We start from the raw sequence: 14,913 nt of genomic DNA on the forward strand, positions 1-14,913 counted from the left end.
TTAAACCATTCTAGATGTGAAGACAAAGTAACGAGAATTAAAAAGCAACATGATATTTATTAAAGTATAATAATACCAATAGAAGAAAGTCTAATAGAAAATAAAACAGATAGCAAAGTCTGGGTTTATATATAGTCTTAGAAAAGCTTACTGAAAATCAGCAAAGTCAAGGACGGATATTGTCCTGGCGGCATCTTTGATTCAGCAATTGGAGTTATGCATAAGTTTCATTCTTCACAATTCAGATGAAATGGTGCTTCTCTTTCTGACGTGTCTCCATCTTTGACGTTACTTCCTCTGTTATTCTCTTTTTGGTCCCTCAGACTAGCTGTATTTATGTTGAAGTCATACATTGGCACTCTGAAACATGTCACATTACACCCATGTGATAGGCTAGCTGTTCTTTTCATGGCTGGCTCTGACCAAAAGTTTTGATCCTGAATGTATCTGTACAATCTCCTACCATGTCCATTTTCTTTTACCTATTAAGTTGTAAATTGATTCACTATTTTAGACTAAAAGCATCATAAATTCTTTGGATAACACAGCAGATTTTTTAAAGTTGTAAATTACTGGTACAATACAGAAAAGATGAATTTAGGTCATTACATTATTAGTCCACAAGAGAGGAAGCTTTCCATGTAAATTGACCTGGAGCATTAGTTTGTTAAATCCCTTTGCAAATTAGTTCATTTAAAGTTCATCACAGTTCATCTGAGCAGAATTAAAAAAACTTATGCAATCTGCAATTTCAAAAAATGACAATTTTATTCCCCAGAGAGGTAAAAAGCAACCCTGTGTGATTTACAGTTGTTACAGGCAAGTGTGACAGTCACGCCTTGGGAAATTAGAAGAATAACTTTATAGCTTGTTTCCCCTTTGTGTAAATAGTTATGAACAAGAAAGCACTTATGTCTGGGGCAGAGAAGGCAGTGCACTGATGAGAAGAGTGTCTTCAGTAAGCTAACAGCTTAGCAGAAATGTGAAAGTGCACCTCAGGACAGTCGGGGTATTGGCAGTCCATGTGAGTGCTGCGAACAAACAGGAGTTTATTTAAAAGTGATCCTGGGAAAGAGGTTTAAAAAGTGAAGGAAGGCTTATCGGAGGGAGAGTTAGGGGAGCATGTGAGGCTCTTGTCATTCGTGTGCACACGCATGTGAGGCAAACACATTTTAGAATAGAGTTCTTTTGGACTTTGGGGGGGGGGGGGGGGGGTGGCTTGGGGAAATATGGAGACGTCATTGGCAGAAGGGGAATGTTTTCAACAATCTCAGCACCAAATAAAATAACTGTCAAGTGCAGGTTAGTGTCTTTTCTAACTTTAATGAACCTACTGCAATGAACTCCTGCAGGAGTGAGTGAAGAGAAGCCCCTGAGCAATAATAAGGAGGGGCTGATCTGGTGAGCTGTGTGCTTATTTTTTTTTTTTGATGACAGAGTGCTGACTTTTCATTTCATTGTTAATAAAGGTTCATATTTTTTTCCCACTGTACCTTTTTGTCTGTATCTCACTCCTCTCCACCACTGGTCTTGGTTGAGGAACTATTATATGCCCAGTGGTCAAGAACATGTTGGTGTATTATGGGCATGGAGTGAGTTTGGTAGTAACAGGAAACATTCAGAGTGGGTGGTTTAACGTACAGTATGAGTAGTATTAATGAGATAAAGTGAACTAGACATTCAACAGTAACCTCCAGTGTATTTAAAACGGGGATGATTCTCACTGTGTTTGACTTGCAGTCTAGTTTGATTCTATATTATTCTATAGTTTGATGCTATAGTGCCTTTTGTTTAAAGTTTGTTCTCCTCATAGTTACAAATCAATCAAAATTCAAACTTCTGTGTGTTAGCAGAGTGTTGGGTCACTACTAACAAACAAAATACTGTTTTTTTACAAAATATGCCATTCAATAGCTATGTACCTTTACCTTAGTTAGGGGACATGATGAAAATAGAATTTGGCATATAAAAAAACAAGGTTCTTATGGTTGAATCCCATAAGAACTTGATTCAGCTCACCGTCCCCTAAGTAAAGTTGTTGTTCTGCCTAACATTAAATTAATTATAAACACTAAATGGAAAAAAGCACAAGTAGAGAAGTTTCAATACTAACCTAGAATAATTTATCAAAAGATGTCAAATTGTATTCATCTATGTTATACTAATATTTAGTATAGTATTTATTTTAATACTGAAAGACATGTTCTCAAACCAACCACCCATCTTCTTATTAGGTAATAAAGAATTCAGTTATTAGAAAATAAGTAAATTAAGTATACATTTCTTTATATTGAAATTGAAAAGTTACAGAACTTCATGTGTAACAACATTCTGAGTAAAAACTTTGGCGCTCCTTGTTCCTTGAATCACAGTTTTCAAAATGTGAACTTTGACATTTTCACCTGAACAGGATTAGTTAAGTAAATTTAAACTTTTTGAAGAGATTGTACTTGTGACTTGTTAATTGTCATAGTAAATGTGACTCTTATAGGAATATGGGGGTCAGATGACTTTATTGGTCTGACCAAAAAAAAAAAATCCTATCTCTGGCCCAGTAAGGGTTAGGGACTTGAGGCTACCCTTAATTGATTCAACAGGTGTCTTGCTATGTGCCCCTAAGATTCCATTCACGAATCTTTGCATGTGCAGAAGTTATGATCAGAAATAGGACAAAAAAAGTGTTTTTTCAAATGGGCACCATTTTGAAAGGGGGCACAGGATCAGAACTTCAAAAATGAAAACACCTATTCTTGCCTTTTATTACAAGGGGGAGTCAAGCTAAAGTTAGAAAATGGGATTTATTAGAAAATGGAACAAACTTTAACAAAACTGATAATGTCAGTTATAATAATAATTTCTCAACGTAGTCTCCACCCTTCTCAACGCACTTGTGCCACCTGCCTGGAAATGCATGGAATCCGGCAGAATAAAAGTTTTGTCTTGTCCTCGCAACCAGTCGTGCACCCGAGTTATTGTAGAACACTACATGCCCAGGGGTACTACAGTCACTAGTGCAAGTTACTGTGACTTGCTGGAGACCAATGTGAAGCCTAGTATTTGATTCAAGCAGCGGGGACTGTTGTCTCAAGGAGTCCTTTGCTGCAAGACAATGCCCACCCACACACAGTTAAGAACAACAAGGCCTGTCTAGTGAAAATGAACTTTGAGGTATTGCTTCATCCTCCTTATTCACCCGATTTGGCACTGTGTGATTTCCACCTTTTTGGACCACTAAAAAAATATCTGGGTGGTCGTCGATTCAAGACAGATGATGATGCGAAGAAAGTGGTGCACGAGTGGTTGTGAGGACAATAAAAAACCTTTTATTTTGCTGGAATCTAGGCACTTCCAGGCAGGTTGCACAAGTGCATTGAGAAAGGTGGAGACTACATTGAGAAACAACATTATCAGTTTTGTTAAGGTTTGTTCCATTTACTTGTAAATCCCATTTTGTAACTTAAACTTGACTCACACTCGTATATAGATAACTCATATTAAATGTAACAGCTACATTATTCTCTTTTCTGTGTATTTTTTAGATTGTTATTGTCTTTTAATATTTTGCTTTCTCTTTTGTCCATTTTCAACATATTTTGGTCAATGAAATACAGTACAGCAACAAAGAAAGCAAAATATATCAACACCACAAAATATTTTAAAGCTGATTTAATTTAGGCAAACATTAGGCATAAGAATGCCTTATTTATAGTGGCAAGCTTCTGAACTAAAGTAAATTTTGTGGCTATGCAATTACTACATTAAAGGATTCTCCACCCAAAAGATTCTAGTATTTAAAATGTTAATTACCCCAAGTAGTTTGCAGTGGCAACTGAGAAAAAAATGTAATCACATGTTTTCATACAGAACGAGAGAAAACAATTTATGATATAATGGAACGTAGTGGTGACCCTGTCTTCCAATGGCAGTTCATGTTGCAACGCATATTGCATAATCCACATTTTCTTTACCCATTCATATGCTCAAAATAATTTTTGCTAAATTATTAATACTTAACTTTTGGAAGACTTGGCGTACAAGATAAATATGAAAGACATTGTTCCCATAATACTGTACATATGGACATGAGTTACATGAGAATTTGTTTTCTTTTATGGACATTTTTCCACATTGTTTGCTGTTGTGCAGCACGTTCCATCATATCATGAACTGTTTGCAGTCAATCTGCATGAGAACATGGCATTAAGTTCTTTTCTCAGCCACCAGTACAAGCTACATGGGGTAAGTTACATATAAAAAATAGAATTGTGGGGTGGAGTATTCCTTTAATATGGAACACTAGAGGCCTATTAGCATTAGTTTTATCATTCTTTGCAATGATTTGTAAATTCAGCCCTAAAAGATAACCGATGAGACAATGATCATTTTACATTTCTTGTAGGTCGTTAATATATCGCTATTCTGCACTACAACAACGAGATGATGAGACTTGTATTATTGCTGATGCCAATAATACTGATAGAACCTTTCATGATGACTCCGATGAGGTAAGATATTGACAGTTGGTAATGCTAATAAAAATTAAATAAACAGTTTTAACAGTTTTGTGGAATACAGGTCCTTGTGTTTTTTGCCAAATGCCTTAACTCTTAAAATATGTTTTTATTTTAAAACCTAAGCTCCTGGAAACTGTTTTTATAAAAGAGGCAGGTACAATGGAGGCTGAAGGTTATCAAGGATGAAAGGAAGTCATTTATTTATTTTTTTCTATTGCAAGGTAGATAGGCCAGTCAGTCAGTCATTGTCCAACCCACTATATCCTAACACAGGGCCACGGGGGTCTGCTGGAGTCAATCCCAGCCAACACAGGGCGCAAGGCAAGAACAAACCCCGGGCAGGGCACCAACCCACCGCACGGCACACACACACACACACACACATCCACACATGAAGCACACACTAGGGACAATTTAGGATCACCAATGCACCTAACCTGCATGTCTTTGGACTGTGAAAGGAAACCGGAGCACCTGGAGGAAACCCATGCAGACACGGGGAGAACATGCAAAGTTGGTACTGTATTCTGTTTCCAATCAACCTGTGGGTGAACATACAGTATTTATATAAACAAAAGGATAAAAAAGACAAAGCATTTCAAAAGTCTTTCAGAAAAAAAGAAATAATGTTGTTTGTAGAAAATGTATGTTTTAAAAATTACCTTGAATAGAAAACTGTAAACCTTCTTAGTGGTCAAAATCTCCTAGCTTTCACCTGTACTCTCTAATCCTTATGATCGATTTAGTAGTTACAGTTCTTGTTAAAATCTGAATTTGTTACTTAAGTGATATAACATGTGGATTTCCTCCCAACCTCTCCAAAGATATGCTGCTATAGGACTACTAACAAGGTTAAATGACTAGAATGTGATTCCTGCTTTTTAGTTATTGGCAGAAACTGAAGCTAATGTTCAGAATAAATTATTCCATTTTTAGATCTAAAAATAAATATGTATGCTTTAAAATGATGAGTGTTTTCAAAATAATTACCTAGATTCCAGCAAGAGGAGGTGTAATAATAGTGTGAAAGTTTTGAGGATCCATCTGGGACTTTCCATTTATTGCCATGTAACAAAGTTTCACCCTGTAGAAATAAATTCATGCACCAATCACACCATTATGCATTTCTCATTCACTGTTTTGAACTCCATTGTGGTGGTCCCCCTGGGCTGAACACTGGAAGCGAATTCAAATATAACTTTTTACTTCCTACATGTAATACCTTACATTTATGTACATTCAGATTCATCTGCATTTTTTATCCAAGTCTGTATTTTATCCAGGGCTATCTGTAATGATTCATCTTATTGTAGATTATCTCTCGTTCTACCAAGTCCAATATCAGCTGCACATTTAATCAACTCATTATTTATATTCTTATCATGATTGTTTGACTATATTAAAAAGAGCAGTGGCCTTTACACTGATCCATAAGGAACACTCCTTTTAACTCCACCAAATTCTGAAACGTTTTCACCTCTCCAAAGCCCTTTGATACCAATATTAAAACCATTTTTGCCCCATCTATAACTGTGACTTGAATTATTACTTATTTTAGCTGGATCATGTGGTTGTTTATTAAAGGTGTTCTGAAAACCAATAATATAAATATCACATGCATGTCTCAGATCATAATTATTTTTGCTTTCTCAAAGAATTCCAGCATATTAACGAAAATTGATCTTCCCCATCTAAACCTTTGCTGATGCTCTCTAGTAAACTTTTTTTTTGCCATATGATGCTCAGTATTTTCCTTTAGTTCTTTCTTTTAATTTTCTACAATTTATGCTAAACTTACTTGCCTATAATTACATGGATTAGACCAATCACGTTTTTTATATAAAGGGACAAAATTTGCTACCTTCCAGTCTTTAGGAATTCCCCCAGTGTGCTGTGTTTGTTGAAAAATACACATTAAGGGTTTATGTACAGTATGCACTCCTTAAACTCTTTAAGCTTCCTAGAATAAGTTTTAAGTGGTGTCTACAATTTGTTTAAATGTAACCATTTTAATCTAAGCAGCACTTCTCTCTTTGCAATTTCCAATTTACGTGGTACCCCCGTAATAGTCCCTGCAACTGCTGGTGGCTTATCAACTTCATCACATATGAAAATTTCAGTAAAATGCAATTTCTGAGTGTTTTACTTTACCTGTAATTCACTTCTTCTCCTTGATCATTTTTCGAAATAGTAAAATAATAAATTAATATCTTTCTGTTATCTTTTACATTTTGCTTTGACTGCTATTTTCTATCCATAATATCATTTTAGCTATTGCTTTTAAGTGCGCGTAAGCTCTGCGGGTACTGCTGAGGTTTTGTGTCTTGTACGCCATATACAGCAGTTTTTCCTTTGCTTCTTTTTTTCTGGCTTCTTGTTTATTCACTTGCTTGTTGAATGTCTATCATGTAAGGTAAAACCGAGATCAATTTTTTGTAGACTTTTAGGCATCTGTTCAACATTTGCTCAAATAAACCTAAAAATTTTAGTTTATGAAAAGACACTCTATCAAAATACAGTACCGTGAAATGTATTATATTCTATTGACTAGATCTCAATGGCTTGATCACCCCAACCCTCTAAATAATATCTTGATTATTACAGAATAATAAATCTAGACAGACTTGTCCTATTGTTGGAGGTTTACAAATTATTATGTACAAATTAGTGTTTATGTCTGAGAATTCTAGTTCTTGTGCTCTGCTATGTATAGGGTTATCCCAGTTAATATTTTGGTAACCCCATCTAAACTTGCTATTAGAATTTTATTAAAAATATGCGTATTGAAACTAGTATCTGAATTCGGTTGTCTGTAACATGGTCTCGGTATGTAAGGCCTCTACGGTGAATGTGGTTCATCTGCCATATGAGAGAGACATGCTATCAGATTATCTTTTATATAAATTACCTCAGATTTAGTGGTGTTAATCCCATTTCAACTGGGTCACAATTTACTGCAAACTGACCCAGATCATGCTGGTAATTGTGATTAAATACTGATGAGCCCAAAAGGACATGAACTATCTGTAGGCAGAGCAAATGCAAGTCTCTACTCCACCTTGATATCCTGTTCTTGAAGGTTACTACTAACAGAAGAGGAGTCCTACATCCATGTTAAATGGACTCACCTTATTGCCTATCATATAAATACAACTTTTGCCAAGCAAATACAGAAAATGACTCACACACAGCAGTAGCTCCAGATCTAGAATGTTTAGAAGGGATTGGTGAACTCCTATGTCCTCTCCTCTGTGTAAGAACAAATGTTTAGTCCACTGTTCCATGGCAAGGATGGATTCCACATTGTTCCTTCTGTGTCTGATGGTTTAACTATTAGAAACATACCCCCTTTTTAAATGGAGATACAGTAACCGGTTATGGATATGACTGTGTTTTTTCTGCACTTCTTACTGACAAGTTGCAGTATAAAGAGTACTTTATTTTTTTACTTTACTAAAGCCCATCTCCTTTCTGAAACTGTTCCAAATTCAGTAACAGTAATAATTAAAGGTAATAGTTAGAGTATGTAGGTTCGCTTGCCATATTTTTTCTGGAGTTGCTCTTGACATAAATTCCAAACTATTTTAATTTAAATTAAAATACAGCATTAACAAACTGTGTACCTAACTTGAATACTGTATAAGTAAAACATTACCTTTTGATTAACTCTTTTCAAACCCGTATGCAATGATTCCTGATAATAATGAATATATCAGTTGTATCTATTCATTGTCTTGATGCAGCCTTTAATACATGTGATTATTTCTTTTTTAAATACTTGTTTTCTTTTTTTGTTATTTAGGATTTGATTGAATAAATGAAGAAAATTGCAAAGATGGATTGTCTACAAAAGAATTTCTTAATAAAAATGGTTTGAAATGCCTTGAAAAGTACATATATGCTGATTTAAGAATTAAAGAAAAAAGAACAGGAAAAGAGTCAATACTCAATTACTTTGAGTGTAATATATGCTTTTTAGTTTGCACTTTCAATACTTGGTTCACAGAAGAAAAAAATAATTCACACCTAATATAATCATTTAGTAAATTTTCTTTTTTTCCCAGAAATTGCATCTTCATTAAGTAAAATGTTTAAAGAGAGAGTTGCTTTTATAGTCATTTTGTAAATTAATATTCAGGTCATTTAACAGTCAAAGGGAAACAATAACAAGGAATATTTAATAAATGAAATTCCTCAGCTTAAAATATTGGACACATGTCTTTGAGGAAAGTGAAGATATACCTCACTATTTTTAAGGTTGTCTAATATTTAAAATATAAACCATTTATTTTTAATGTACTTTTTATCAAAATAAAAGAGACACATCCATTGACTGTTACTGTATTTTATTGAGAACAGCCTAACATAGTGCAATTTTAATGAAGTTCTCTTTGCTGTAAATAGGAAAAGCAAAACTTGAAACACATGAAGTAGCTGGTATTGATTATATTTATGTTGCAAATGTTATGTGGGTGAAGGTAGAGTTTCAGTTGTACAAACTGCATTACTTATACAAGAAACTTACTGAAATGAATGTACAGTATAGAGCTGTAATTGAGATTTTGTTTTACAGGAAACTTTTTCTCAAAAAGAAATCTGATATTTTTAAATGATATTTTTAATAATAATATGCCCTGTACAAATGGAATTCTTTATATGTAAAATAACAATGATAAATGTAAATAAAATGTTTCATGCTGTAAATAACAACCTTCACAGAAGTAAATGTGGAAAAACAGTGAAATTACATTGATTTGTAAATCCATTTTCACCAGTCCAAGCAAACTGGAAGATTTTAACAACTTCAGTTAGTTGTGTTCAGTAACCCAAATAAATAATTTTTGTAAAATGTTGAATATGAATTGGTCTTTTCCATCTAACCTACAGTATAGCTGAATATATTTTCAAATTTTATCATTTGGTGCCCTGAGGAAACTGAAATGTTCAAGGGAACCATAGACGATTTTTGTACTGTAGGGTTCTTATTGCCAGTGATGGCTAATTTTTTCCCATTTGGTTTCTTAATTGGGAATCAATTTGTGCCTGTAATTGTACTCCTTGACCAGTTGAGTATGGGTTTGCGATAATCTTCTTCTACATTTAGTTAATCAGTACAGAAAGGAAAGCTGTGAAGAATTAGACAAAGGTGTATGTGATATATTTATATTTGGTTAATGCAAATTTTTATGTACTGGGGAAGATACAAGCTTCAATGATTGTTTGGCACAAGAAACAATAGATCATTTATTTACTAGAAGAACAAAAAATACATGTTAGCAAGGAGTCCTGCTACTGTTTCTGTGCAGTCAAGCTGTACGTTAACAGTGCAAATGATATGTCCAGTCATTGCACTCTCTAATGGTCACATCATCTTACAGATCACGTAGCTGTTTTCTTGTTCAGTTGGTAGCAATCAGTATCAGACAATGCTGATGAACCATATTATATAGTATTCTGTCTGAATAAGGCATTGTTAAAAATACAGCTGCTGAGCTAAATACACAAAGCTCTTTGCCTAAGGAGGAGTCTGGGATATTTTATACTAACACAGTTATACAAATTATCTTCCATGATACACAGGTGTGAACAAAACTGAATTTACAGTTTCTGTTTAGAACACATTGCTATTTGTACCTAGGGACTGCTATTTGTTGTTTGCTTTTTACCAGATTCTGTTTTATTCAACATATTTCAAGAATGCACAGAAGTTATGCCATTTTCATCCGCGTTGATCTAGCATCTACAGGTCCTCTTTATTTACCCCAGTACCTGAAATGAGCTCTTCCTTTGTTCCTCAAGGTAGGAGGGTATCCTCATGCCCTATTAAAGTACTCTTTACCTGTGATTTTAGTTAGGTACATTAGAGTTTACGGAGTGGTAAATGTACTGTAAAATAAGGGTACCTAGCAAGAATGAGGCTGCTTTTGTTAACCATAAGCAGTAAGATTCCATTAATACACAAGCTATTTGTGATGCCAAGATGAGTCCAACAAACATTGTGGCTTGGATGAACCCATGATTCATTTATATTGAGGCAAAGTGGCATTAATTGGATGATTGCTGAAGATGCTGTATGTAATGGCTGGATGTGTCAGGTAAGAGGCGACTCTGCCAGCAAATGAAGGTCTGCAGCATCGTGGTTGCATGTATATGAGGCTGATTAGCAAGGTCCATATATGGTTCTTTCAGGATGGCAAACTTCTGGGGTACAAGGCACATTCACGTATGCACATTTACAAGAGAAATTTCCTGTGTTTTGGTGTATGCATACTTTCACTTTCAAATCCACATATAATTTCATCAATGAGACCCCATGTCTGTTCCACTGAATTTACACTCATGATGTGAGTTGAGTAAAAAAGTCACCGGAGGGGGCACTGTAGAGAAAATGGAGGGACAGAATGTACTTCATATTTGTACTTTGATGAAAGAGTGCAGAAATAGGACCAATGCATTAAGTGCCACTATGTTTATTTTTAATTTGCAACTTTGTATTTTCCTTACCTCTGTGTGTTTTTTTTAATAAAAGCTCTTATTCGATGATCTGATTGGTCTCTTAGTGTTCTCTTAGTACAAGAAGACTTCTCTGTATTGGAGTTGGACGAGGGAGCCATTAGTTCAAATTTTGCTGACAAAATGCATGTGCATGAGGAGAGAGAGATCATATGTAAAAGCCACGCATTTGCCTTGCTAACCACAGAGGAAAACGTATGTGTAAATCCTTGAAGAAAAACTGTAGTGCCGGCTACAACCAGAAGGTGTGACTTAGGTGATAAAGGAGAAGAGCTTTTGAACAAACAAGGAAAAGTGTGCTGAAGATCCTTCCACATGTCTGGAGAATGCCAACCAGGAAAGAAACCAAGCATTACTTACATCACCCCTTAAGTAACCCTGCATTAATTCCTAGAACTAATTAATTGCAACTTAGTAGATAGGACAAAGATAGCTAATTAAGTATGGGATTGGTGTAACTAACTGAAAGGTAATAACTTTGTGATGGATAAATTCTATATACTATGTGTTTCTCATCCTAAATCCAGTAAGGAAGTGCAGTGCAGCAACTTACACACTCTGTGTAGCAGAAGATGAATTGGTGCAGAGACTTAACTCTGAGTAAAGCAACACCACCTTTACAGTGCAGGCACTCTAGCTAAAGAACTTATCCATCTTGTCAACATGAATTGAAAGATCAGAATACAGAAGTTATGTGCATTTTTCTGAAGGAAAGAAAAAGTTCAATTAAGCTTTTGTAATTTTATGATTTGCATTGTTTGTTGTTGTCCTTCATCTACATTCAGTATGTCTATTTTCTATATATATATATATATATATATATACAGGGAGTCCCCGGGTTATGTACGAGATAGGAACTGTAGGTTTGTACTTAAGTTGAATTTGTATGTAAGTCGGAACAGGTACATTATTTTAATAAATGCTATTTTTGACCGAATGTAACCAAGTGCTCTGCCAATGAATGATGGAGTTTCACCTCTCTCTGACCATTTTATTATTTCTACTTTATTTTCAATGGTGATGGTTTTTCTCTTCTTTACTGTATCACCAGCACTTGCATCAGATTTGTGTTTCAGAGACATTCTTGAAGGGTGAATACAAAAGGTTAAGATGAGCTCTTCTGCACAGCACTGTACACGTTATCACAGCAGGAAGGTACCAGTCATCAACACATTGACGTACTGATAAGAGACAACTTCCTGCTATGTGCGTAACAGTACAAGCAGGCATGCTATTGAGAATGAATGGGAGTGGCGAGGGGGGGGGGCTCATCACTCGCCCACCACACAGTCACCTCCACTATAGTATGCTGTAGAACAAACACGGTGCTGCCAAAGGTGAGTAGTGAATCGCCCAACCCTAATTCAACAGGCAGCCATCCGAGGCACACTACAATGCTACCCCGTCCGCCCTGTTCAGCCACAACCGGGTCACCACTTGCAGCATTACCAGCCGTGTGTGATGGGTGAGCAGTGAAACGCCCCACTCCACTCCATCCAGCCTGCGTCCAGTCAGGAGCAGCAGCTGCGGCGGCGTAATGGGCGGGCAGCGAACCATCGTCTTGCACACGAGCGATAGCTGTGGCCCCGGTGACTATGGACCACGGGTCACCGCTTGCCACCGGGAGCCACCCGAGGGACACTACACTACGTGAGCAGCGAAATCGCCCCCCTCCAGCCACCGCTTGCAGCATCCCCAGGCCGAAGATGACAGAGCGGCAGTTACTGAGGTGCATGCGTCGCAGCTGTGTCCTCGTTCGTAAGTTGTGGGTCGGGTGTCCGTAACCTGGGGACTACCTGTAAATATATATTTGCATATCCACTCACTGGCCACTTTATTAGGTACACCAGGTCAACTGCTTGTTGATGCAAATATCTATCCATTTTCCAACCCGCTGAATCTGAACACAGGGTCACGGGGGTCTGCTGGAGCCAATCCCAGCCAACACAGGGCACAAGGCAGGAACTAATCCCGGGCAGGGTGCCAACCCACCGCAGGACACACACAAACACACCCACACACCAAGCACACACTAGGGCCAATTTAGAATCGCCAATCCACCTAACCTGCATGTCTTTGGACTGTGGGAGGAAACTGGAGCGCCCGGAGGAAACCCACGCAGACACGGGGAGAACATGCAAACTCCACGCAGGGAGGACCTGGGAAGTGAACCCAGGTCCCCAGGTCTCTCAACTGCGAGGCAGCAGCACTACCCACTGCGCCTCCGTGCCACCCTGCAAATATCTAATAGGCCAATAACATGACAGCAACTCAGTGCATTTAGGCATGTAGACATTGTCAAGACAACCTGCTGAAGTTCAAACCAAGCATCAGAATGGGGAGGAAACGTGATTTAAGTGACTTTGAACTTGGCATGGTTGTTGGTGCTAGATGAGCTGGTCTGAGCATTTAAGAAAATGCTGATCTACTGAGATTTTCATGCACAGCTATCCCTAGGGTTTACAGAGAATGGTCCGAAAAAAGGGAAAATATCCAGTGAGCGGCAGTCCTCTGGGCAAAAATCGTTTGTTGATGCCTGAGGTCAGAGGAGAATGGCCAGACTGGTTTCGAGCTGATAATAGAAAGACAACAGTAAGTCAAATAACCACTCGTTGTAACAGAAGTATGCAGAAGAGCATCTCTGAATGTACAACATGTCAAACCTTGAAGCAGATGGGCTACAGCAACAGGAGATCACACCGGGTGCCACTCGTGTCAGAACAATTGAGACTACAATTGCACAGACTCGCCAAAATTGGACAAAAGAAGACTGGAGAAAGGTTGCCTGGTCTGATGAGTCTCAATTTCTGCTGCACCATTTGGATGGCATCAACAACATGAAAGCATGGATCCATCCTGTCCTGTATCAGTGGCTCAGGCTGGCAATGGTGGTGTAATAGCTTGGGAGATAATTTCTTGGCACACTTTGGGCCCCTTAGTACCAAATAAACAACGTTTAAATGCCACAGCTTACCCGAGTATTGTTGCTGACCATGTCCATCCCTTTATGACTGCAGTGTACCCATCTTCTGATGGCTACTTCCAGCAGGGTAATGCGCCACGTCACATAATGCAGATCATCTCAAACTGGTTTCTTGAACATGACAATGAGTTCACTGTACTCAAATGGCCTCTACAGTCACCAGATCTCAATCCAATAGAGCACCTTTGGGATGTGATGGAACAGGAGATTTGCATCATGGATGTGTAGTCAACAACTCTGCTGCAACTGCGTGATGCTATCATGTCAATATGGACCAAAATCCATGAGGAATGTTTCCAGTACCTTGAAGAATCTTTTCCATGAAGAATTACACCATTCCTGAAGGCAAAAAAGGTCCAACCCGGTACTAGCAAGGTGTACCTAATAAAGTGGCAGGTGAGTGCATGTTTTTTTTTCCTTATGTTGTATTTAAATTGTATTATTTTGCTTATTTCAACAAGCATTTTTGGGTTATTTGTTGAAAGATTGTCCTTTGCCACACTGAATCACAACAGAGAAAGTAAAAGCATTAATGTAGACTTTCAGCGATTTATTAACCTCATTCATAAATTTTACAGATCTCTTCATATTTCTAGTGCCCCAGCTGGGAAGTGACACAGATATCCCTCACCCATCCTACACTAATTTGGTGTCCCAGATATGGACATTTTAAAAATTTGTTTAAATAATTACTAGCATTGAAAAAGGCAAAAATGATTGTTAATTATATGAGTGATCAGATGAGCTCTTTTTCTCCACCACCACCTCTTTCAGTAGAGCTTCCACATGTCTCTTCTTCTTTAACTCCTAAATGATTCAATTAATTTTCCTTTTACACTTGTTGTGTGACCTGTGTATCTAGCCACTCAACTGTACTTCTGTTTTATCTGGGAAAATTCCCCT

At 37.2% G+C, this 14,913-nt stretch overlaps 1 protein-coding gene across 2 annotated transcripts in view; it reads left to right on the forward strand.

Annotated features, from left to right (window-relative positions):
- Positions 1-9,370, forward strand: part of LOC114660397 (sortilin-like) — a 228,401-nt gene extending 219,031 nt beyond the window's left edge. For both annotated transcript variants that reach the window (XM_051919760.1, XM_028813079.2), the window contains exons 20-21: positions 4,400-4,505; positions 8,317-9,370. In XM_051919760.1, coding sequence (XP_051775720.1) covers positions 4,400-4,505; positions 8,317-8,331 — 121 coding nt within the window. In that variant the 3' untranslated portion in view covers positions 8,332-9,370. The remainder of the gene's footprint in view (positions 1-4,399; positions 4,506-8,316) is intronic.
- The last annotated feature ends 5,543 nt before the right edge of the window (positions 9,371-14,913 follow it).

This window comes from Erpetoichthys calabaricus, chromosome 1 (genome assembly GCF_900747795.2).
Source record: "Erpetoichthys calabaricus chromosome 1, fErpCal1.3, whole genome shotgun sequence".
NCBI lineage: Eukaryota > Metazoa > Chordata > Cladistia > Polypteriformes > Polypteridae > Erpetoichthys > Erpetoichthys calabaricus.